At 38.5% G+C, this 13798-nt stretch overlaps 2 protein-coding genes across 5 annotated transcripts; one reads left to right on the top strand and one right to left on the bottom strand.

Moving 5' to 3' along the window:
* The first annotated feature begins 20 nt into the window (after positions 1-20).
* Positions 21-1530, top strand: LOC115737286 (mitochondrial inner membrane protease subunit 1). Of its 3 annotated transcripts, none has more exons than XM_048274580.1 (4): positions 21-463; positions 562-786; positions 1077-1187; positions 1294-1530. In XM_048274580.1, exons 1-4 carry the CDS (start codon positions 335-337, stop codon positions 1396-1398), a joined length of 570 nt encoding a protein of 189 aa, XP_048130537.1. In that variant the 5' UTR covers positions 21-334; the 3' UTR covers positions 1399-1530. The 3 variants fall into 3 exon arrangements, with proteins under 3 accessions (XP_048130537.1, XP_030525184.1, XP_048130538.1); XM_030669324.2 differs by having other exon boundaries at positions 42-463; positions 1360-1530; XM_048274581.1 differs by having other exon boundaries at positions 328-467.
* A 166-nt stretch (positions 1531-1696) lies between these two features.
* LOC115737287 (60S ribosomal protein L18a-like protein) lies at positions 1697-3437 on the bottom strand. Of its 2 annotated transcripts, XM_048274481.1 has the most exons (5): positions 3382-3418; positions 3105-3347; positions 2773-2848; positions 2298-2418; positions 1697-2044 (listed from the first exon to the last, which is right to left on the bottom strand). In XM_048274481.1, the coding sequence occupies exons 2-5, from the start codon at positions 3334-3336 to the stop codon at positions 1988-1990; spliced, it is 486 nt and encodes a 161-aa protein (XP_048130438.1). In that variant the 5' UTR covers positions 3337-3347; positions 3382-3418; the 3' UTR covers positions 1697-1987. The 2 variants fall into 2 exon arrangements, with proteins under 2 accessions (XP_048130438.1, XP_048130437.1); XM_048274480.1 differs by having other exon boundaries at positions 3105-3437.
* Between the last annotated feature and the right edge of the window lie 10361 nt (positions 3438-13798).

Raw genomic sequence — 13798 nt, 5'->3', positions numbered from 1 at the left:
CCAGCATCTTGGAGTGGCTTGGATTGATGATTTTGAAAGGAAGGAATTAACATGTTTGTAATCTGCTACAAAAGACATTATATAGCGGCCCTTAAATTGTAACTGAGTTTTCGGTTACACGGTCGATCAAATTTTCAGGACGACTTGTTGACTTGATTGGGCTCCGGGAGATGAGTTGGGTGTTTAAAGCCTAAAGGCCAAGCCCAGGTTAGCGCCTCCTTCCACTTCTCTGCTTACACTCTTTCCTGTTCCTCCTCCGGTAAATTCTCTGCTTGGGCATTACGTCGAACAGCTTGCGAGCAAAGCTGAAACTTGTCACGCACAGATCGTAGGCATGAATCTATTCGGTAACGCGGTTCCATGGAGAAGCATCGCGAAAGAAGCGCTCGAGCGCACCGCGATCGTAACGAGGTTCCTGTGCTTGCTCCACGTCACCAACACCTACATCTGCACTCCTACTCTTGTCCGTAAAATCCTAACCTCCTCCTCCTCCTCCTCCTCTTCTCCTTCTTCTTCAAGCTTACCGAGCACTAGAAGCTGAAAGTGTTCCGGTGCTTGCAGGTCTACGGCCCGAGCATGCTTCCGACTCTGAATCTGACCGGCGACGTGTTATTGGCCGAGCGCGTGTCGCACCGGCTGGGGAAGGTGAGGCCCGGCGACGTGGTGCTAGTGAGATCGCCGGTGGATCCCAGAAAGTCTCTCACCAAGCGCGTTGTCGCCATGGGAGGCGATAAGGTCACTTTCGTCGTCGATCCTCGCAACAGCGACCGAGTTCGCACGATTACGGTGCGTTACGCGTACTATTTTTCTTCGCATCAAGCTTTTGGTCGTTCAACTTGAATTTGCCATGTACATACGTGATACATTTTAAGGGAAGCTAGCCTAGAGTGTATGACATTGGAATTTCATAGATTGACAGCGTCTGAATCGCTTGGAAGATGGTTGAAGCGCATTTGAGCAAATGATCAAAATCAAAGCTTGAATTTGGATGCTTTTGGGACAGAGATCGAATTTGGCAGATATTTGGATTACTGATGAAAGCAACCTCTACTTTGTTGTCAATCTTGTATGAATAGGTTCCGAGGGGACATGTATGGATCCAGGGCGACAATATCTACGCATCGAGAGATTCGCGGCAATTTGGCGCTGTTCCTTATGGTCTCGTCGAGGGCAAAATATTATGCAGGGTGAGCGGAGCTGCACGATGATTTGTTTTGGAGTGACATTTTGCAAGTTTTATGTTCTAATTCCGACATATTTTGCATGGATTCTCTTTGAATTCGTTGCTTTTGGTGCATTCTTATGTGCATTGTAGCTTCCATCGTCTGCATAAAACGAACACCGTGTTCTCCTATGCAGGTATGGCCGCTTGATGGATTTGGTTTGCTGCATCACTGAGTCTAGTGCATCGTGCAAAACCCATCTTCATTGTGGGAGCAACTGGCTGAAGGCGAGGGACTGCGGAGGAAAAAAGTGTATGTATAAACTGAAGTTTGAAACAGGCGTTACAAACTCTTTGGTGAATTTGAGTTATGCCTTCGCTAGCGAAGATTTGGTATGATGCACATTTAAGTCCGTGTAGAAGAAATGGATCTGATCTACCATGTTCACATGGAAGTAACAAATATTGCGACTATAAGTTCGTTAAACATCCGTCAATGGTTTCCAACAAATTGCCATTGCAATTGAGGATGCAGATAGGTTTTGGTTCCCTGCATTATTACAGGCGAGAAGAGTCTGCAAACCCTCAAAAAGATATGAGTACATGTCTCAAACAAACACCAATGTAAGATGATGCGCAAACTTCAATCTCTCATGCTATAAAACAAAAACATATTCGCGCTTCACCCGGTGCACATATCGCTGTTCAACAGGCTACAACAAATGTGCTTTCACCAAGAACACCCAATCCCAGTCGTAGAAATCAGAGAGATAGATGCACAGACTAGGAGCACATGAGCAGCGGGTACAGCCTCAAACTTGGTTATCAATCAGCAACTCCTTTTGTTACCCCGAAAATTATAGCGATTGTTGCAAGAACGGCCTGCACGAAGAGCAAGTAACTTCTACTTTTATCTGATGCAGAGGGACCAATACTAGAACAAAGTATCTTAAACTCCAATCTGACGACCAACAACAGAAAAACCTAACCAGCAAGCCATGGCAACAGGTCCAATACTTAAAAAGAGACTGACAATGGCGAGCTTCATGTGGAGGATGCCGACGCGAGGGAATGTTCTTATTGCCGATTTCAAAGAACCATGGAAATTAGAATGGGAGGAGATCAATATACTCACTGCAATTGTACAAGCGATGTAGCCGGGTTTCTCTCGGTAGTCCATTCTATGTCTGCAGCAGACTAGAAAACACAACCCGACGTACCAGGGGATGGTGGCCAGAAAGAAACCGATGATGAACCTTCAAGACCACATTGGATACAAGCTATCTCAGCAAAGAATTGCAGAAATGAGATGGATAGGAGTGGAAGTGCGGACATATATTGCATGGAGCAAAAAATGAATCCTTTTTACCATCCATCGACACTACATGAATCAACCTTTTTCAGGAAAAGAAAGAACAGGGGACCACGAGCAATCAGCCTCTGTCATTATGCTAGGGCTTTGTAAAACAAGCATGAAATCAAATTCAACCTATATCGCTGCGAACCCCTTGATCGATATCATCTAAGGTGAGATTGTGATTGCGGTGATGAGAAAAAAATCTCCTTGTGGGATAAAACAAGAGAAAATAGAGGAGAAAAGAAAGACGTACAAGCACCAGCCAAAACCGAGGCCACAACAAGGCAGACGCCGTTCTCTCACAGGCCTTCCTTCAGCAACTGGATAACCTACAGCGTATGATCCCGAGAGAAGAAAACAAAATTAATCGGCAAACAACTCGGCACTCTATGACCTAACCAGTGAATCAAGCAAGCTTTTGTCTAGCTCAATCAATGTAGGATCGGAAAAACTGAAAGCAATGTAAACACTTGGAAGGTTGAGTTTCGGAGCTCGAGCCATGGATAATAAGAAAAGAAAATCGAAAATGCAAATCTCCAAATAATCCGAAACCAGCGCGCGGATGATTCGATGAGCTAAAACTACCTGGAACGGCCTGATAACCCTGGGCCTGGTACGGAGGAGGAGCGGAGGGATCATGGGAGGCGCCGGGAGGAGGGACCGGCTGAGGGAAGCCGATCGCCGGCTGATGCGGCGGAGGATGAGGAGGAGGGTAGTTGGCCACGCCTTGGAACGTGCCGTACTGAGGCTGGGGATCGCCGGAGCCGCCGCTGCCGGCGGTGGAAATGCCTCTGTTCTGCTCTTCGCCCTTGCTCATCCTAATTGGGGCCTATGATCGCGTGAGCTTTGTCACGAAACGATAAGCGATGTTGATCTGGTGTGGAGATTGATTCCGATCTAAAAACCTAACGAGTTACTGAGAGAGTTCACCCATTTCTCTTAAATATGACATGGGATATTATATAAAAAATAATAATAGAAAAAATTTTTTTTTATTTTTTTTGGTCGGAAGACAAGCTTTCTTTCTTTTTTTTTTTTTTTTTTTGGTCAGAAGAAAGACAAGCTTTCTCAAAAAGTACAAAATGAAAGTAAGTAAAATATAGATGGTGTATGTTTTAACTGAATTGCAATCCAATCTTTTCCTTATTTATTTTGTTGTAAGTTCGAGATTAATGTCAGTATGTTTTCAATATTAAAGTAAAGGAACTTATTTAGTCTGTTTAATATCCTCATAATTAGAAGGGAACAAATTATTGAATCGTATTATGAATGAGCTATAATTTATTAGTTCTTTTTATTTCTTAAACTAAGTGAATTTTATTTGGTTCGGTGTAACTTTTCTACCACACTACATCAAATCGTATTAGGAATGAGTTATAATTTATTAGTTCTTTTTATTTCTTAAATTAAGTGACTTTTATTTGGTTTGGTGTAACTTTTCTACCGGACTACATCGAATTACTTGAACAAAATCAGTTATGCTAAAATAATAGATATATCTAGGGTGGGATTTTAATGCTTTATTTATTTTCTATTTTAAATTTTTTGATAGATAATTCGATTTTAATATAGTAAAATTCAGTGAAATTTGTTCGTGGGATAAAAATAATCTATACAAAAATCATCAACTATTAAATTTTAAACCAAATGATTTTTTTAATTAAGTGGGTTGCATTTCATATCCCACATTCAATATCTCTAAATGATTGCCTTTCATTTTTTCCCTGATTGACATTTAACCAAACGACATGATTTGTACTTTCAATTCTAAAGTACCAAATGTTAAGCGTTAGATAATTTGAAGCATTGCAAGTGAAAAAAAAAGGGTTAAATTTGATTAGATGGAAACCATGTCCAAACGTTGTCAACTTTAACTTTTTAATGATGTCTGATCAGGATTAAGCTACCCACGATTTATGGACCCTGCCCCACTCGGACCTAATTTAATGACTCGAAGACAAAAACGATGGTGGATGGAAGAAGATACAGATAGATGTCCCTTTCAGGATACATGTCATCCTAATAAGTAATGATATGACCATTTTCCCATTATTTTTTACATATGTCGAAGGGCCTGTTTTTGTCCTGTTGAAAAAGCTTAGTAAGCCGGTCCTTCAAGAAGATTCAGCTCTCGAACGGGGATTAATTCCATATGGAAAGAGAAAGGTAAGATGGTCAGACTAAAGATGGCGAGAAAATAAGTGACAAAGATTGACGACAGAGAAAGTCGTGCACAGATGCTTTCAGGTGAGCTACAAATCCATGCCCAGAAAATACATTAGGCCAGCATAGAAGAAGACCAAAAGAAAAAGGAGGTGAAAATATTGGGATCGTCTTGTCGGGTCCTCACCGCAGCTATAACACAACATGCACTGTGCAGGTAACGACTTTTGCCCTTATAAACAAGAGCTATCCAGGACTCATGAAAGTCTCGAACAACTTCTACGTGTGTAAAGTCGCGACATCGTGGAAAAGCCCATTAATGTTAAGAATGCATTCATTTCAACAATCTTTTTATCTTGCGAATACTAACATTTGAGTCGGTCGATCGGTCGGTCGGTCTAACTGAATTATGAATAGTGATCTTTCTTGACGGGCAACTTCATCTTCACTCTAGTCCGGGTCTTGGAGCCCTTCATGTATCACTAGCAGTGAGGAGAGGACTGGGGAGAGCCATTGGTAAATCCACTGACGCCCGAGTCGAATTGAGTTGAGAGGAGAGAAGGGAAGTGGGTGCGAATTGGAATTGGCGTGCGATGAGTTTAGAGAAGGAGCGTGCCTTCAGATGGGGTGGCCTCTCCATTGCAGGCATCTAGCCATGTGCTTTCGAATGGGAAGCTCGAGCTTGCTACCTTCGAGGGGCCATATGAGGAGGCGAGTTAAAGATCGAGACGGCTCCATCAAATCTCTCGAACCCCTTTAGTAAGGGCTTATGTTGGCCACTATAAACCTTACGACGGCAATTCCGTAGATCACCATAGCTAGAAATAGAATGCTCTGCGAAGAAAGACAAGAGTTTGTGCACCTAATTTCAAATCCATGTTACTTTAGGAGGAATCACGATGATCCGAAACTCAAGATCTTCTCTAGTTGCCCCTCATTTCCCATCAAAACCTTATGTAAGGTGAATTTATAAATCATTAGGGTTAGAGGAGGGGCTGAATTGCTATTTATAGAGTTTTCAGCTAAATCTTCTCATCACGAGCCCGACCGAACTCGGCCCACGCTAGTCAGGTCCATAGTAGACTAATTAAGAATCCTTATATCTTACCTTATCGGATCAACTCCATAAATGAAAAATTAATGCCATGTAAAATGGTAATTATAATCTCAATTAATATAAGCCCACGTTAAAAAAAAACTCTAACAGCTTACACATTGTGAGGCCAACAAAGACGCAACATGGAACCTTCTGACTTGATACCATGTCTGGCTTCATGAAAGCTTAGGGTACCAGGTCAAGGGCAACTTAGTTAAGCACCGAAACAACCTACGAAAGTGTTTTTATGTTGGACAAGGAAAAACTCCAAAGGATAAAGTCTGGTACATTATATCAACATTTAGCAGGAACAGGTTCCTGTCTGAGAAATCCTAACATGTCCCTTGACTGAGTTACACAGAGATTCTCAGGCGCCACGTCATGATCTTGATCCTAATTAAATCAGAGAATCGCAGCGCATGAAAATCGGGATGGAGCGAGAGAGAGAGAGAGAGAAGATCTTCCGCAAGTCCAACGCAACCTATATGCATGATCAGCAACGCATCAAGGTCAAAGGACTTTCATCACATAGCTCTTCTTCCAGCTCCTCCCAGTGGATATATGTAGTTGTGTTCCTGATGAAAGTTTTAGCACGCGTCGAAACTCGACAGGACAGGCCCGAAACCCTGATGGGGTGCGCCATGAACAAAGTGCGCGGCCTTGAGCAAGATCGATCTCTCTTCGAATCTGTACCTCCCCATATTAATCATCCAATTCTGCACACGTTCCAGGACCAGTTAAACTTCGGAACATTCTTGCCCCTGCACATGAAATGGGAAAACAGAGAGAGAGAGAGAGAGAGCAACATATGAAGTGGGAAGACACAAAAGTGCGCAAAGCTATGAATAACGGTATCAAGAAAGAGAGAATGATACCGAGCCTATTTTCAGTCCATGCACTGTTGCATGAGACTGAATTCTCCTCGGAAGGAAGGACTAGTCGCTTATGTATTTATGCAGAGAGTGAACCGGTTGGCCGACCCATGAGTCAATAGCTCTCAACTCAAATCGAGGCTAATTCAGCTTCGGTCCCATCTTTTCTTCGCGACGTTTACTGAAATCTTCACGTGACATTAGAGACAGTTTTTCGTTTTGGAATGATAGACGCCCAGATCTTTGGTCCGAGGGATCTTTGCCTCGTATTCATAGAAAGATTCAAATATCGCTGCTTGAACTCACAGCAGGTTTGGTCCTTCAGACAAAAGAAAAGGGTATCTAACGGTAATTATCAGACGTGGGGATGTAGGTAGAGGTCCCATCAGGAGCGCCCCTTGTCGCTCAATCTTTGGATTCCAACGTAACAGCGATACTGCTTAAAAGCCAGTTCACCATCATATGTTCGGGGACGAGTTACGAATTATCACAGATGAAGTCCACTTTAAACTTCTGGGTTTGCGCCAAGCAATTCCAGAGGCGTCAAAGAAACGTGAAAAGAAGAGAAACCAACGCCAACGCTGTAAGTTCAGGGCAGCCGGTTAGGAACCGATCACAGAAAGAGAGAATGCGATTACTGAGGAGAGCTCACTATCAGGAAGCAAGAGGAAGGTTCCTTTGATGGGGTCTGAAATTGGTGATCAGAGGAAGATGGTGACAAAGATGGAGCTGTGGCAGAGAATCCCTAGGAGCTGCTAGCCTAATCATTTATTTATGATCACACAATATCTCAATTAATAAGTACTTTATACAAAATATGTAATGATGATGTATGAATCTACGGTTGAAATTATACCGTTCTTGATAGTACTATTAGAAAAGCATTTCCCTTCTTGAAATGGATTGACTTGTTTCCATTAGGGGGTGATCCCTTGGCGTTTTGCTCTGGAACCGTGGGGCTGCTCCATCTGATCGGTGCTCAGTGATTCACGTTAATGGACATGTATGCTCCCCAGCTAATCCTGTAGCATCCCGCCTTTTTACATGTTATTCCTGCCCTATTTCGACACCAAAAAGTCTCCTCACTATGTACGATCCCTTTGATATTTGATATCTTGGCACTCCTTGATTTTACCACCTTCGAGACAAGAAAAATCTATCACTCAATTTGTTTTCCGAAAAACAAATGATTTGAAAAACATTTTTATAAAAATGATCACATTAAATAATCATTCAACAAAAGATATTTTTATTACCGACAACGATTTGTGTTTAAACAGCTACTTAGACAACGAAAATATTTTTTCATTTATTCATTTTTATAAGTGATATAAACAAATATTTTTTAAAAAATATTTTTCAAATGACTGATTTTTTTTTTTTTTGTGAAACAAATGGAGCCTAAATGTGTTACTTTTAAAGGATGCTAGCATCATTATGATCATGAAATGCACGAATTTTCATATATGATTCCCTTGACAAAAACATAAGTAATGACGTACCCCCTTTTGGCAATGCACTGGGCCTCTGTATGTATTATTTGAGACTTGTTCTGAATTTATCACACATAAATAACCTTTTGCAAGTAAACCAGGTAATAAACCTTATATGGTCATTTCTCTTTTTGGATTTATTACGGTATCTGTTATTTTCTTTGTATTATGCATCTGTTTGATGACCTTCCGACTATCACGTCTTTGGACATTGTAAGTTTTGTTTTATTAAGAACTTATGTTTTTATCAAATTAAATTAATTAGCTTAATATCATGAATAAGTAAACAATTGATGATTAATGCAGTGCAATTAAGATAGGATACAAGTCTGCAATTTTGTATAAAGATTCCAATGCTTTTCTTTGAGTAATTAGCTACACAAACATTCAGTTAGTGATTAAGATGCACCTTTTCACTTGCTTATCACGTCATCCATGCTAATTCAATAACTCTTAATCAAAACAAACATGACACTAAGGCTCCATTCATCCAGCGAAAAATGAATGATTTGACTAATGTTTTCTTAAAAATGATCACTTGTGTTGCTTGCAAAAATAAATAGATGAAAAATATTTTTACCGTTCACGAAAATATTTAGACATCAATTTTCTTTGGAATTTTTCAGTAATTTCTTCATGCATACGATTGAAGCAATCATCTTTGAAAAAATATTTTTTAAATTATTCATTTTTTGCCAATCAAATTGAATTTACGTGAAGTCCCGACACTGTCCTCGAGACATGATTGAGCGATTTTGAGATTAGGACTTTACTGGGAGGAGAAGCCTTTCTCATCCGAGCCATCGAGGGGTCCAACAAGCCCACATCACGGGCTCAATTTGGGTTGACATCAAAGTCAAGACCCGATTCGAATCTGAAATTGAACACGTCGATCTCCATCAACCCTACCTTCCCTTTGGACGCGGAGGCATTACGTTACATCATATGCATATGGGCCTGTCTCGTTCCCACAGTGACCGATCAACGATCATACACGTCAACCTAGTCGGTCGATAATGATACATCTTCCCCTACTGCTTCATTCCTCGACAACCCCATGTCTCCTCTAGGTTAAAGACGCTCCAAAGCTAGATAAAATACTTGAGGTGATCAAAATTTCAAGGAAACAAAAGCCCATATCTTGACCGCCAAAAGCGACAAATATAATTGATCCCGAGCATCATTTATATTACGTTCGTGAAAAAAAATATGAACAAAAAATGATTCATTCGTTCATAAATTTATGGGGTAATAAATAAGTAGTCCTTAAATTTTGCGCACGTGTGTAATATTGTCCATGAATTTTTAATTTGTTCAGTATAGTCTCCGAACTTTAATCCAGTGTACAATATCGTCCATGAACTCTTAACTTGTTCAATATGATCCCTAAATATTTTGTACGTATTCAATTTAGTCAATAAGTTATATAAAAATATTCAATGTCATTCTTCAATTTTAAATTCAGGGATAATATAGATGAACTAAATTAAACACGCATCAAAAGTTCATGAATTATATTACTTTTTAAATTAAAGTTCATGAACTCTATATATATCTCGTTTTTCCCATATGTATTGCAGTTTCAGATAGCGTCGGCTAAGGAGTGTCGGCAAGGCCCCACGCGACAAAGACAAGCCATTATGTTGTGTTCATCATCCTCGTAATCACACGTTCTCTGATGTCAAATAAATGGCCATCCAAGTTGCCAACCCACCCAGTACAATACTCGAAAAATTGCGTTATTTCTCACAGTCGTCTTTGAAGAATGTAATCCTTGCGGGACCCTCCTCCATCTTATCAATAATCAGATCTTTCTAGACCAGATGTCGCGCGCTTATTGGACGAAAGCTTGCGGATCTTATCTGTCATTGTTGCATTAGGCCATACGAACAAATTTATATTAGGAGGTTTAGATGAGTACGTAATCCGATTTATTTATAGTGAGGCTGAGTCCCGTACGTAGATAAAATAATAAGTGAATGGGCATTTTACCCCAGCTCAAGAAAGAAAGAAAGAATAATGTATTTATATGAAGGATCGATCCTTCACTCAAGACAAATCATGGAACAGAATTAATTAACCTCAGATAATTACAAAAGAAAATTCGTAAATTTATTGCACAAATATCAATTCAATCATAATTTTTTTTTTTTTGGCAGAATATAACCGACATGAATATTAGCCGTTCACGTGACATGGCCAATGTTGAAGTGGAGAATCTCAATGATGTTTTTCCGTACTTAATTTTCAATACACTTGTGAAAGCGACTACTTTATGCATGAAGCGTCGTTTGCGTGTTAGTCATCTTGAGTGTTATGACCGACTTGAAAGCCACAGTTCGTAAGGGAGTCACTAACTCCATTAAATTATTGACTTTCCTGGCTGAGTAGGTAATAAAATTTTGAGTACAATAGCGCGTATAAGTATCTCACTCGAACTCTTGTATCATGAACGTCTTTTTAATTACATATCCAGTGAATGAGAAAACTATAGATATATAATGAAATTATATTTTGGTTGATTTTGTTTGAAAAATGTAGTTGGGATAAAATTCAAAATAGGATAAAATTTATCACATCTTGTATTTGGTGCCTACCCATGACAGAATACAGTGGAATATGAGAGGGGTATAGGCCGGATAAAATTATCCAATGGGAGAGGTGGGATAAAGGTGGATAAGATTTCTAATATTCATAATGTAAAAGTTTTCTTTGCAAATAATTTTTTTAAAATTACTTAAATTAAATTAATATTAAACTCTATATATTATTTTATTTCTAACATAAAAAAGTTCAAAATAAAAAAATTAACAACAATTTCATTGATCTTTATTCCTATTTTTATTTATATATTGGAATTTCTTTCTATCTATATGTAGTTGGGATAAAATTCAAAATAGGATAAAATTGATCACATCTTGTATTTGGTGCTTACCCATGACAGAATACAGTGGGACATGAGAGGGATATAGGCCGGATAAAATTATCCAATGGGAGAGGAGGGATAAAGGTGGATAAGATTTCTAATATTCATAATGTAAAAGTTTTCTTTCCAAATAATTTTTTTAAAATTACTTAAATTAAATTAATATCAAACTCTAGATATTATTTTATTTCTAACATAAAAAAGTTCAAAATAAAAAAAATAACAACAATTTCATTGATATTTATTCCTATTTTTATTTATATATTGGAATTTCTTTCTATCTTATAATATAAATGTAAATACTAAATATTGAATTTATATTTATTAGAAGTCTTAGGTATTTTAGTATTTTAGGAATATTAATATAGTTTATCATTTAATAAATTTTATTATAGAATGATGGAAGGGGAAAAAAGAATTAAAAAACTAGAAAAAAAAATAAAAAAATAAGCAATAACACCAAACAATGGACAAAATAGCATGTGAAAATATCCAATTTTATTATTGCAATTCACCAAACAAAAGATGGGATATAGCAAAATCCCTGAATTTTATATCATATCTTATCCACTCCTGTCTTGATTAGAAGTTCAAACAATTAATAATTTATCTAAGGAATGTGGATAGCTTATAATCCAAGTTTCATTGAAAAAAAAAGTAACTGCCCTCGTCCTCAATGAGCTTAGAAATATATGAATGACCTTGAAGGCGTAATATTAAATATACGAACATCAATTATGACTTTGATATCAATACATTCAATTTGAGCTATACTTTATTGATTTCGGACAAAAAAACAAATAAAGCAAGTGCATCAGATAAATGTTACATTGAGTGTATTGCGATGTGACTCCATTGCCTTTTTTATGTCAAGATCAAACGTGTTCTCCTACCATGCGCTTAAAAATATACATCATTTAAAAGTAACAAAAAAAATATATCGAAGGAGTTAGTAAAAAGTGGGGCTAGGTTGTGATAAGAGTAGTGTTGCAAGCTATCCTCTCTTTAGCGGGATCGATAAGTCGACCTAACCATCTTCGTGTTTTTACCTAGCCTGACATAATAACTTGCTATTTTATCGCAACCCTCCTAGGCAAAGCAACCCAGATAGATGTATGCCAGAGCCGAAGCAACCTCCCTTTTGAGAGACAGATATTCTAATGGTAATTCGGGGACGTGAGCACGGACCTTACTGCCCAGAAATCTATAGAACGCACTGCAGATTTAATGTAGATTCGTCAAATGAGTGAATCGAGGCTAAATGATCCAATCCAAAAACCTATTTGGTCCTTATATATATATTTCGCACTGCAGATTTAATGTAGATTCGTCAAATGAGTGAATCGAGGCTAAATGATCCATACCAAAAACCTATTTGGTCCTTATATATATATATATATAGTTTGGATCAAATAGATCACTATATTTTCATTGCAATAAATAAATCATAAATATATAAAAATAAAAAACACATATCTAACCCGATCCATATTTACAAATCACTTTCATATTTAATTTAATTTAGAAAGACTCGTACATAAACCGAGGTAAGAGTGGAGAGTGAACGAGGGCAAGATCGAATGAAAGCGAGAGTGAACGAAGAGACAATCATAAGATGGATTGAGTCTAAGTAAGTTGTAAATCAATTTCCCATTCATTTAACATAGATATTATGTTTAAACCTGTTTACTACCTGTTTATTGAATATAACTAACTAATATACCACTCTACCAATCATATATGAGCAAAAAAATGGACTTATGACATATTTTGATAAGTTTACTCATGAATTAGTCGAGTTCGGAACTTTAGCTCGTGCGGCCAATAGAGGTGAGCATGGGCGGGGTGGGTAGAGTCCAAATCTAGACCCTAAAACTAATCCCGTTATAACTGGTTCCCGAGTTTTGGAACCTAGAACCGACCATGTTTGTTTTGGAACATGTTTTGGAACCGACCCAATTTTTCAGTCCGATTCCAAAATCCCTTTCGCTCTCGCTCCTACGGATTCAAAAGATACCAGATTTTATCTTCCATGTAGACAATGTTGACAAATTTCGAAACCCATAGAACAGCTTGGGATTCCATCCACCATCTTCTTTGAAGTAAGGGTCACCAGTCATTTTTCACCGATATGACCCAATCTCCAATGCCGCAGAATCGCAAGATCTTCTTCCACCTGCTCCGTGATATAGCTCTCACCATTGATCACTGTGCTTCCCAATAATTTCCATAGTTTTCCTTCATGTTCCCTTCTAGCAATCACCATAGATTCACGGGTTAGCTTGCTTGAATACTTATCGCTGGTAAAAGTAATACCAGCATCCGTCATAGTTCCCATAGAAATAAGATTCCTGGTAAGACCGGGAATATGCATCACATCCGGAAGATTTTTGATTGTCCCATCTTTCATCTTCAACTTCACTTTTCCACGACCAACAATATGAAGTGTTGTATTATCTCTCATCCGCATTGTACCTCCTTAATGTGGCTCATAACAGCATAATCAATCTCTATGAGGTGTCATGTGAAAAGACACTCCAAGATCAATTATCCATGCATTGTGGTTGACCTAAGATGAGTTCCAAACGAGATACATGTCTCCCACATTACTGTCATTAGCTTTCTTTGTACTAGATGATGGGGCCTCATCTCGCTTCTCCGGAAGCATACTTTTGCTTCTACAATCCTTCTTCAAGTGTCCAGCTTTTTGCACTTCTAACACTTTATCT

Source organism: Rhodamnia argentea, chromosome 2 (assembly GCF_020921035.1).
Source record: "Rhodamnia argentea isolate NSW1041297 chromosome 2, ASM2092103v1, whole genome shotgun sequence".
Lineage (NCBI taxonomy): Eukaryota > Viridiplantae > Streptophyta > Magnoliopsida > Myrtales > Myrtaceae > Rhodamnia > Rhodamnia argentea.
This window is presented reverse-complemented; position numbering and strand designations above follow the sequence as displayed.